The sequence below is a fragment of the Canis lupus genome, chromosome 28, assembly GCF_048164855.1.
Source record: "Canis lupus baileyi chromosome 28, mCanLup2.hap1, whole genome shotgun sequence".
Classification (NCBI taxonomy): domain Eukaryota; kingdom Metazoa; phylum Chordata; class Mammalia; order Carnivora; family Canidae; genus Canis; species Canis lupus.
In genome coordinates, this window is record NC_132865.1 from 36,243,819 (window position 1) to 36,255,888 (window position 12,070).

Sequence of the window (12,070 nt, forward strand, 5' to 3'; positions counted from 1 at the left end):
TAATTCTGTATTTCATCAATTTTAATATGTAATTTTCCTCACATTTTTATGTTTCCTAGATTGGTACTCCATTTACTACACTTATGTTTATTGTGGTGATGATTTTTTTTCCTTAAAAAGCTATTTTTTCAGTGGTTCCCCTTATATGCCTTAGTGTCTAGGAAATATGATATAGCATATTTCTCCTCTTGAAAAAATTGATAGTGTATGCATTAGCATGTTAAAAGCTCTGACAAGTTTTGTTATAAAGAAACATATGGCAACCAAAGTGTTCTTAATAACATGTATAATAAACTGAAACTAGTATTCAAAGGAATATATTTTCGACTATGCTGTATGGCATGAGATCACAGTTTTCCTTCTAAAACAGATAGCTTTGGAGGATCCCTGGGTGGCTCAGCGGTTTAGTGCCTGCCTTTGGCCCAGGGCACGATCCTGGAGTCCTGGGATCAAGTCCCGCATCGGGCTCCCGGCGTGAAGCCTGCTTCTGCCTCTCTCTTTCTCTATGTCTATCATAAATAAATAAATAAATAAATAAATAAATAAATAAATAAATAAATAAATCTTGAAAAAATAAAACAGATAGCCTTTGTTAGGAGTAAAATTTTTTTATATTTGTATTGTAAAGAAATTCAAACTATAAATAAGAATGAAAAGTAGTTGAAATCCTAAAACCCAGAGATACTTATTTTTGATAGCATTTAAAAAATGTTTTATTTTGAAATCTTTTCAAATATATGGGAGAGTTGCAAGAATAGATTCCTGGGTGCCTGGGTGGCTCAGTGGGTTGAGCGTCTGCCTTCAGCTCAGGACATATGATCTAAGGGTCCTGGGATCAAGCCCTATATTGGACTCCCTGCTTAGCAGGCAACCTGCTTCTTTCTCTTCCTCTTCCTCTTCCTCTTCCTGCCACTCCCCCTGCTTGTGCTCTTTTTCTCTCTCTGTCATGGAAATAAATAAAATCTTAAAGAAAATTAGGTCTTTAAAAAAAATTAGAGATTCCTCAATATCTTTTATCCAAAATCTGTTCATTGATTGCTACTATGTTTGCTGAACCCCTTGAGGGTAAATTGCAATTACTGATTCTTTATTTCCAAACACTTTCACATGTAATTTCTAAGAAGGATGAGAGTCTCTTATGTAACCACATTCAGGAAATTTAGTGCTTTTTAAATATTATTGTCTAATATACTACATATTCAAACTTAGCCAGTTGTCCCAGTCCTTTTTGATAATTCCCTCCCTGTAATCCAGTTGCCAGTCACACATGTTTAACTGTTACATCTCTTTAGTCTCATTATTGGGAATAATTCCTCAGCTCTTCTTTGTCTTTCATGCCACTGACATTTTTTGAGAGATCAGGCTAGTCCCTTTGGAGAGAATGGGTAGTTTGCCATTTCCTCATGATTAGATTTATTAGATTAGTTTATGCATTTGGGGTAAAATGCCATACAGACAATATGTCCTGTTCAGTGCTTCACGTCAGGAGACAGATGACAGCCTTTGTCCCATTATTGGTATAACTTGGATCACTTGATTAAGGTGGTATTTTCCAGGTTTCTCTCTTCCAGTTATCTCCTTTTGTAGTTAAAAAGCAAGTAGGGAGATAATTTGAGACTCTGCAAATTGTGTATTAAACTTTCACCCAAAAAAAAAAAAAACAAAAAAAAAACTTTCACCCAACATTTTCAACATCCGTTGATGATTCTTACTGGACTTAATTTTTTTTTTAAGATTTTTATATTTATTCATGAGAGAGAGAGAGGCAGAGACATAGAGGGAGAAGCAGGCTTCATGCAGGAAGCCTGATATGGGACTCGATCCTGGTACTCCAGGATCGCGCCCTGAGCCCAAGGCAGACGCTCAACTGCTGAGCCACCCGCTGAGCCCTGGACTTGTTAATATGATGTGATCTTCTAAGTCTGTCACTCCTTATTTTTATTAGTTTGCCCCTCCCTGTTTACTTAATACTGACTATAGATTTATGTAATGACTTACATTCCATTATTGTTACTTTTAAAAAATTTTTAACTTTTTCTTTTAAAATAATTTCAAATTTACATAAATGTTACAGAAATAATATTTAAATCTCCTGCTACCCTTTTTCTTAGATTACCCAATTGTTAACGTCTCTGAAACATTTGGGGCATGTTGCAGAAATATTGCCTCTTCATAAAATTTTAGTGTGTATTTTGTAAGTACAAAAACATTCCCACGTGACCACAGTATAATCATCAGTCAGGAAGTAAGCATTAATCTAATACTATCATCAGATTTCTTGGTTATATCATCACATTTTCTTGGTTTGATCCAATCATGACCTTGATGGGCCCAGGTTCCAATCCAGGATCGCATCTTGCATTTAGTTATAAGTTTCCTTAGTCTGTTTCAGTCTAGAGCAGTCTTTGTGTTTCATGACATTGAGACTTTTTGAGAATACAGGCCAATTACTTTATAGACTGTCCCTCAGTTTCAGTTTATATGATGTCTCCTTCTGACTTTAGCCTTTTTGACAGGAATATCATAGAGATGTTGCTGTGTTCATCTCAGTGGATTGTACCAGGCACACACCGAGTTGACTTTTGTTCCTTTACTGGTGATATTACATTTTTTTTCCACCTGGTTAAGATGGTGTTTTGCCTTGTTTCTCCACAGTAAAACTATAATAAGTGTATTTACTTAAAAATATTTTGTGGGGGGATCCCTGGGTGGCGTAGCGGTTTGGCGCCTGCCTTTGGCCCAGGGCATGATCCTGGAGACCCGGGATCGAATCCCACGTCGGGCTCCCGGTGCATGGAGCCTGCTTCTCCCTCTGCCTGTGTCTCTGCCTCTCTCTCTCTCTCTGTGACTATCATAAATAAATAAAAAAATAATAAAAAAAAATTAAAAAAAAAATTTTGTGGGGAGATGCTTTGATATTATGAAAACATGTTTCTCACCAAATTGTCACTTACGGATTTAGCATTCATTAATGATTCTTGTCTGTATCTATTCTTGTGATAGTTCCAGATAACAATCTTTTTTTTTTTTTTTATGATAGACATACAGAGAGAGAGAGAGAGTGAGAGAGGCAGAGACACAGGCAGAGACACAGGCAGAGGGATAAGCAGGCTCCATGCACCGGGAGCCCGATGTGGGATTCGATCCCGGGTCTCCAGGATCGCGCCCTGGGCCAAAGGCAGGCGCCAAACCGCTGCGCCACCCAGGGATCCCAGATAACAATCTTTTAAAAAAACACTTTATTCTAGATTTATTCATTGGCAGCTCTCCTCTCTTATTTATTATGTATGTATATATTCATTTATTCATTTTAAAGTGTCAAGTCAGGACAGACTCTTGGATTGCTTTTACTCTCAGGGTTACAGACTGTTAAATCTATCATATTTTGGTAGTCAAATCATCCTGTACTTGTCTGTCTGGAGTCTCTTTAAGGTGCTCTTATGTCTTGGGGACATGTCCCATCATTCTTTGAGCACTTTCTTGCTTTCTGGTACAACAAGATCTTTTCCAAGATCATCTTATAATTTTCCTGCTTCAGTCCTGGGACTCAGCCATTTTTTTCAAGAGCCCTGGCTCCTTTTAGTAGAGAATATTTAGGAACCAAGATCTGAGTGCTTTATGTGCTTCTTGCTAGAATCATTACTTCTAGATACTTTCAGTGGACAGAGCTAGGAGTGTAGCTACATAACATAGATGTGTAGACACACATATCAATTTTGATATTTACATGTATTAAAATTTGGGAGTTTATACTGATTCCTCCAGTTCCAGTCAGAACCACAGGGTTTATTCTAGACTTCCCTCTTCCCGTATTTGTAATTCCATGACACACCTGGCTTTTGTTCTGGTAGTTTGGCAAGTAGTACACTTTGGGACTGCCTCCCCCCACCCCTCTAGGTGCCCCAGACCACAGCTTTGCTTCACACATGGGAACAGCTCCCCCACCTTACTCTGCTACAGCTGAATGTGACATCTGGAAGCCCAATTCCAGTTAAGGGGAGGGGGGAAGGAGAAAAAGTAAGACTCATTAGGATGGGAAGGCGAGATTCCATGACAGTGATATGCTACTGGGACATAGATGGTGATGACTGGTGTTTCTTGTGCAAACCTGGAAAGAGTCTTTTTGAGTTTTTAGTTCTATACCATATTAACTATGGGGTAGTGAGCATAATAAATAAAAGAAATAGTCTTTTCTAAAAGCATAATTGAGAAGTAAAATAGAGTGGATTTATATTATTTCTTGGGAAATGCCTTGAAATTCACTTTTTGAACCCATAGAACCTTTGTGTGTGTGTGTGTCTGTGTTTTGTTTTCTTTCTCTGTTTCTAATAATTAAGTGAAGTACATTCTAATTGATTAGGTTTCTAAACATTAGATTCCATTTAACTGAAGCTTTGCGTAGACTTCTTAAATCTTGACATTTCCATTGACTTTGAAAATTATCCAAGGACATGATCCCTGGGTGGCTCAGTGGTTAGCACCTGCCGTCGGCGCAGGGCATAATCCTGGAGTCCTGGGATCAAGTCCCACGTTGGGCTTCCTGCATGGAGCCTGTTTCTCCCACTGCCTGTGTCTCTGCCTCTCTTCTCTCCCCCCCACCCCCATGTCTCTTGTGAATAAATAAGTAAAATCTTAAAAAAAAAAGAAAAAGAGAAGAAAATTATCCAAAGACAAATTGGCCATCCTTTTGTAGAATTCAGTTACAGTCAAATATTTTTATAACCTTTAGGGACCTTTGAAATCATCTAGTACAACCAGCACAGATTATGGATGGGAAGACTGAGGAGGACTGGAAAGGCATTGGTTCTTACACTTTAGCATGTATAAAAGTCAACTAGAAGGCTTGATTTTTTTACACCCCACCCCCCACACACTGGTATCTGATTCAGTGGGTCTGAGATGAGGCCCAGTAATTTGCATTCCTAAGAAATTCCCAGGTACTACTGGTGTGGGGACCACACTTTTTAAAAGCCACCAGACTGAATTGTCTGAGCTTATACTTCTCAATAAAGGCAGAGTTGGGACTAGAACTCAAGATTCCTATGCCTTTTTTTCGTGTAGGAGTTCTTAGTATTTTTTGTGTAGAAGAGTAGTTGGGAAACAGTAGGCCACAGTTCCATTCTGGCCTGCTACTTTTTAAAAAATTATTTAGTTAATGTGATTTATTGATCTATAATTCACATCTGTAAAAGTCACCCTTTTAAAGTATACAATTCCATAGTTTTTAGTATATTTACAAAGTTATGGAACCATCACTACTATGTTAATTCCAGAATATTTTCAAAATCCCAAAAGGAAATGGCATACCCTTTAGCAGATACTCCTCATTCCCTTCCCTGGCAACCACTAATCTCCTTTTAATTTCTATGGACTTGCGTGTTCTGGGTATTTCATATAAATGGAATCAGACAGTATGTGACTTTTGTGTCTAAATTCTTTTACATTGCATGTTTTTCAGGTCCACGTACCATTACTTAATTCCTTTTATTGCCAAATAATATTCCGTGGAAGGATATCCATGTATTAATCTTATGATCCCATGTTGTAATTCATCAGTTGATGCACATTTGAATTGTTGGCACTTTTTGGCTATTAGGAATAGTGCCACTCTGAACATCCATTTGTGAGATTTTACATGAACATAGGTTTTCAGTTCACTTGAATAATTACTGAGTCAGAGGTAACTGTTTAACCCTTTGAGGAACTCCTAGACTGTTTTCCCCAGTGGCCGTACCATTTTATATCTCCACCAAAAGATGAAGGTTCTGATTTCTCTACATTCTCGCCGATATTTATTACCTTTTTTTGGTTCTAGCTATCCTGGGTGTTAAGTGTTACCTCATTTTGGTTTTTAATTGCATTTTCTAATGACTAATGATCTTTTCATGTACTTATTGGAGATTTATAGATCTTCATTAGAGAAAAATCTATTCAATACCTTTGCCCATTTTAAAAATTGGGTTATTTTTCTTTTTCTTTAAAGACTTTAAAAACATATTCTGAGGGGGCTGCTGGCTGGCTCAATTGGAAGAGCATGTGCTTCTTGATCTCCAGGTCATGAGTTGGAGACCCACACTGAGTGCTACAGAGGTTACTAAAAAAAAAAAAAAAAAAGTAGATAAGTTTTAAAAATATACAAATAGATAGGCAGCCCCAGTGGCGCAGTGGTTTAGCGCCGCCTGCAGCCCGGGGTGTGATCTTGGAGACCGGGATCGAGTCCCACGTCGGGCTCCCTGCATGGAGCCTGCTTCTCTCTCTGCCTGTGTCTGTGCCTCTCTCTCTCTTTGAATGAATGAATAAATAAATAAATAAATACAAATAATAAAAATATATTCTGGATACTAGAATCATCACATATGTGATTTTCAAATACTATCTTCCATTCTGTGGTTTATCCTTTTACTTTTTTTTTTGAAGATTTTTTATTTATTTATTCATGGAGACAGAGAGCATTGATCTAATACTACCATCATTAGCCTATCTCTCATATCCTTTGAACATTCTGTAGAATGTAGAATTACCATGGGTTTAATGTCCTCATGACTGGACTCAGGTCATTTATTTCTTTTTAATTCTTTTGGTAATAGTTTAATTAGGATATAATTTGTATACCACATAATTCACCCACTGAATTCTACAGTTCAGTCTTTGATATAATCACAAAGCTGTGGAACCATTTTTATCACTCTAAAAAAAAAATCCTATACTCTTTGTTATCCCCAAATCCCCTTTATTTGCAACCCTAGGTAACCACTAATCTACTTTCTATTTCTATAGATTCACCTATCCTGAACATTTCATATAAGTGGAATCATATAATAAATGGTCTTTCGTAATTGGCTTCCTTTACTTAACATAATGTTTTGTTTTGTTTTTAAGTTATTTATTTATTTATTCATGAGAGAGGCAGAGACATAAGCAGAGGGAGAAGCAGGCTCTATGCAGGGAGCCCAATGTGGGACTTTATCCGGGGACTCCAGGATCACGCCCTGAGCCAAAGGCAGACGCTCAACCGCTGAGCCACCCAGGCGTCCCCTTAACATAATGTTTTTAAAGTTCATCCATGTTGTAACATATTCAGTACTTCATTCCTTTTTATTGTTCATCATATTCCTTTGAGTAGGATTGCAAGGTCATATGGTAGGTAACTCCATGTTACTAGCAGTGTTTAAAAAATCTGGTTTTGGGGCACCTGGGTGGCTCAGTGGCTGAGCGTCTGTCTGCCTTTGGCTTAAGTCGTGATCCTGGGGTCCAAGGATCAAGTCCCACATTGGGCTCCTAGCAGGGAGCCTACTCTTCCCTCTGCTTATGTCTCTTCCTCTCTCTCTATGTCTCTCATGAATAAACCAATAAAATCTTAAAAAGGAAAAAGAAAATTCTGGTTTCTCCCCATCCTCATTAATACTTGTTATTTGTCTTTTTGATTATAGCCATCCTAGTGAGTGTGCAGTGTATCTCATTGTAGTTTTATTTGCATTCACATAATGACTAATAATGTTGAGCATCTTTTTCTGTCCATGTTGGCCATTTGTGTATCTTTGGAGAAATATTCATTCAGGTCCTTTACCTTTTTATTTTTAGGTTGTCTTTTGGTTTGTGGGTCTGAAGAGTTCTTTATATGTCATGGGTAGTAGACCCTTATTGAATGTAGTTTGCAGATAATTCTCCCATTCTGTAGTTTGTTTTTTTCCTTTCTTCATAGTGCTCTTTGAAGCATAATTTTTAATTTTGATGATTAATTTTTTCTTTTGTATTTGTGCTTTTGATATCTAAGAAACCATGGCTAAATCCAATGTCACAAGATTTTCATATATTTTCTTCTAGGAGTTTTATATTTTTATCTCTTACATTTAAGTCTTTGGTTCATTTTGAGTTAATTTTTGTGTATGGTGTGAGGTAAGAGTCCAGCCTCATCCTGTTACATGTGGATAATTGTTTATCCCAGCTACTTTGGTTGAAAAGATTGTTCCTTCCCTATTGATTTTTTTGAGGGGGCACTCTTTTCAGAACTATTTTAACCGTAAATTTGAGGGTTTATTTCTATATTCTCAAATCTGTTTATTTGTAGGTCTTTCCTTAATTCAGTACCACTCTATCACTGTTGCTTTGTAGTAACTTTTGAAGTTGGGAAGCGTGAGTCCTTCAGTCTTACTCTTTTTTTTTAAGATTGTTTTGACTCTTCTGGGTCTCTTACATGTCCAGCTGAATTTTAGAATTGGCTTGTCAATTTCTGCAAAGCCAGCTGTGATTCTGATAGGTATTGCATTGGCTGGGTGTATCAGTTTGGGAGTACTGCCACTTTGAGAATATAAGTCTTAGGCATCTGGGTGGCTCAGTCAATTGAGCATCCAACTCTTGATTTCTGCTTAGGTCGTGATCTCAGGGTCATGAGATGAGCCCCTTGTCGGGTTTCACACTTAGCAGGGAGTCTGCTTCAAGATTCTCTCCCTCTGCCACTCTCCGCACATGCACATGTGCACACGTGCTTCTCTCTAAAATAAATACATGTTTAAAAAGAATATTAGGTCTTCTGGTCCATGAACATGAGGTGTCCATTTCTATAAATCTTCTTTAATTTCTTTCAACAGTTTTGTAGTTTTCATAACAAAGTCTCATATATACGTATATATACACACGAGACACACACACGAACACATGCAAAGCACACACAGAACTCTAGAATAGTGCCTGATTCATAGCTAGTGTTATATAAATGTTAAAGTTATCTTTTATTACTAATTTTTCTATATGTCTTTAACACTTTTGGGGAAGGTAGATTAAAATGGAGAAATAGTTAATAGAAAAACATTTTAACATTTATTTATTGATTTAATTTTTCAAAGATTTGTGGCTACGTGCAAGTGGGAGAAAGGACAAAGAGAGAATTTTCAAACAGACTCTTGGCTGAGCACAGAGCCCATCACAGGACTTGGTTCCCACAGCCCATGAGATCATGATCTGAGCCAAAACCAAGAATCTGATGCTTAACTGACTGAGCTACTCTGGTGCCACATTATTTATTTAATTTTAATTTATTTTTTAAATAAATTAGGCTCCATACCCAACCATGGGGCTTGAACTCATGACCCTGAGATTATAAGTCACATCCTCTACAGACTGAGCCAGCCAGGCACCCCTTAAGTTTTTACTTTATACACTTTTTTTTAAGATTTTATTTATTTTTTCATGACAGATACACAGAGAGAGAGAGAGAGAGAGAGAGAGAGGGGCAGAGACACAGGCAGAGGGAGAAGCAGGCTTCATGCAGGGAGCCCAACCTGGGACTTGATCCTGGGTCTCCAGGATCATGCCCCAGGCTGAAGGTGGCGCTAAACCGCGGAGCTACCAGGGCTGCTCTAGTTTATACTTTAATAGAAGTAACATGTAGGAGCATCTGGGTGGCTCATTTGGTTAAGCAGCTAACTCTTGATTTCTGCTGAGGTCATGATCTCAGGGTCATGGGATTGAGCCCCATGTTGGCTACTCGCTGGGCATGGAGCCTGATTCTTTCTCTCCCTCTGCCACTACCCCCACTCCCCCCAAAAATGTTTAAAAAGTAAAAAATAATGTAAAATGTATCAGTTATAATGTTGAATGTAAACAAACAAGAAATTGTATATATGTATAGTATCCCATTTTTGTAAATTCTGTTTCTTAAGTGAAATATGTGAAAAAAAATTGAAACAGGAACTACATCAAAAGATTAACTGCTTGTTTCTGGCTTGAAGGATTATGATTTTAAGCTTTTCTATTATTCCATTTTGAACATGTATATCTACATAATACACACAAGGAACGAACATTAAATAAAGTTATTTTTAGTGGTGCAGTAGTCATGTAGGGTTTTATTTATTTTTTAGCATGTAGAGTTTTAGATAACTGATTTATTCCTGAGGTAGCTTTTGTCATCATTATTATTTGTCTTACCTACTTTGTTAGGCACGTTGTGAGGTTATAAAGAGAGAAACATATCTATATTTTCTAAATTGTAAAGCCCTGTGGAAATGTATGAAAGAAAACACAGTGTTCTGCAGAAATCAGGAGAGATCATCTTTATTTTTAAAGCTTGCGTAGTAGTCTTTTGGTTGTTTCTGGGTTGATAGTGGTGTTTTAATAGCGTTGATGGTCCACACATTTAAGGTATTATAAGGAGTTAACATTTATTCTTGTAAGTTTTTAAAAGTTCCTATTCTGTTACTAATTTATTAGAATTTAAAATGGTATCTAATGGCATCATTCATATAATTTGTCTACCAGGCATGGATGGGCAGAAGCCTTTGTGGGTATCAGAAGTTCACATATCAAATACATCTGCCCACATGCGTAAGTATTTTAATCTTTACATTTGTGATTCAGAATCTGGAGAGGAATAATTGTGATAGCTTTACTTTCTTAGAAAAGCATTTGATTATAATTTTTTTAAAGATTTTATTTATTATGCATGAGAGACAGAGGAGAGAGACAGAGGCAGAGACAGAGGCAGAGGGAGAAGCAGGCTCCATGCAGGGAGCCCGACATGGGACTTGATCCCAGGTCTCCAAGATCCCACCCTGGGCTGAAGGTGGTGCCAAACCGCTGAGCCACCGGGGCTGCCCTATGATTTGTTTTTATCTTTTTAAATATTCAGTTTGAGAGTAAAGCTTAGTAAATTCTTTAAAACTAAACTGGTAACTTAGCTACATAGAACTTTTTTTCTTTTTTGTTGGGAGATTTAAAATAATGCTTTCTTGGAGATCGTATGAACTCAGAGCTAGAAAAATTCCTTAACATATACAAACACCTGAGAGCTAAGGTATCTGTGGGGTATCTCTGAAGGGGATTTATTTACTTGACAGGTTTGTGAGAGAGCTTTATTTACTATGTGGAAAATACTCCTAAATTTTATCAGATAAAGGCAATGTGATATACTGTGGAAAGAACACAGGTTTTGAAGTCTGATAGATTTGGTTTCAAATTCTGAAAAATGTTTTTGTATGTCAGAAACTATATAAAGTTTGAGCAGACTCAGAAAATTGTTGAGATTGGCAAGGGTTTAGGTCAAAAGGTTGCCGAGAAACAATAGCTGTGGAGAAGACAAATGGGATTAGATTCATGCTAGTAGGTAATTCATCCTCAGAAGTGGTAGTAGCAGTAGAGCTGATAAATGGGAAAAGAGAATGGAAAGAGGAAAAGTATCTGATTAGGTAAGAAATATCCTGAAATAGAAGGTTTACCTGACTTCTGTAGGCTAATACTGTGGCTGAATACTATGGCAAGGATGGCTGTGTCCGCTATTATTCTGATTCAATTAAGAGACAGAATTCTTGGTTATGTTAGAATTTTTGCTGTAATTGACCCCAGGATTCATTTGATTTAAGGCTATTTCCCAATCTAGGGGAATTCTCAAATTCTTATCAATTCTCAAAGAATTGATAAGATTTTATAACCACTAAGCTAGACTCATTTCATGAGTTAGGAGGATAGTGATTAGATGTAGTTCCAGTGTATTTATTTTTCTTTCCTTTTGGGCCTAGAGCTACATTCAGGTTATCCAGATTTTTCATCATTTGAGTTGGGTGTAGTGGACACTTAGGCAAGACTTATATTTCTCATACTTATTTAGAGGTCTCTAATAACTAAGTATATAGATAAAACTTAGAAAATAAGCAAAAATGTAATCTGACCATTTGGTAAATTGCTGGTTTCCTTATACCCTTAGCCAGAGTCTCCTATTTTATACATTTCCAACTGTCTTGGGTACTTGTTTTCCTTGTCGTGTCTGGTTTGAAAGTTATTAAATAAGGGTGTTGGAGGGGATTTCTGGGTGGCCCAGCAGTTTAGCGCCTGCCTTCGGCCCAGGGCGTGATCCTGGAGTCCCACATTGGGCTCCCTGCGTGGAGCCTCCTTCTTTCTCCCTCTGCCTGTGTCTCTGCCCCCGCCCCCCCCCCGCCGTCTCTCATGAATAAATAAAATCTTTAAAAATAAATAAATAAATAAGGGTGTTGGAAAAGAAAAATGTTTTTTATTTGCCAAACTTAGTCCTTTCCTGCTGTTGTTCCATCTTCAGAACACATCTAGAGGATATGTAGAA

The 12,070-nt window shown here is 37.3% G+C and overlaps 1 protein-coding gene across 6 annotated transcripts in view; it reads left to right on the top strand.

Moving 5' to 3' along the window:
• LYPLA1 (lysophospholipase 1) overlaps positions 1–12,070 on the top strand; it is a 41,437-nt gene that overhangs the window by 9,652 nt on the left and 19,715 nt on the right. For 4 of the 6 annotated variants that reach the window (XM_072804625.1, XM_072804626.1, XM_072804627.1 and 1 more), the window contains one exon: positions 10,258–10,323. The exons of the other annotated variants lie outside the window; for them this stretch is intronic. In XM_072804625.1, coding sequence (XP_072660726.1) covers positions 10,258–10,323 — 66 coding nt within the window. The remainder of the gene's footprint in view (positions 1–10,257; positions 10,324–12,070) is intronic. 6 annotated transcript variants of the gene reach the window in all.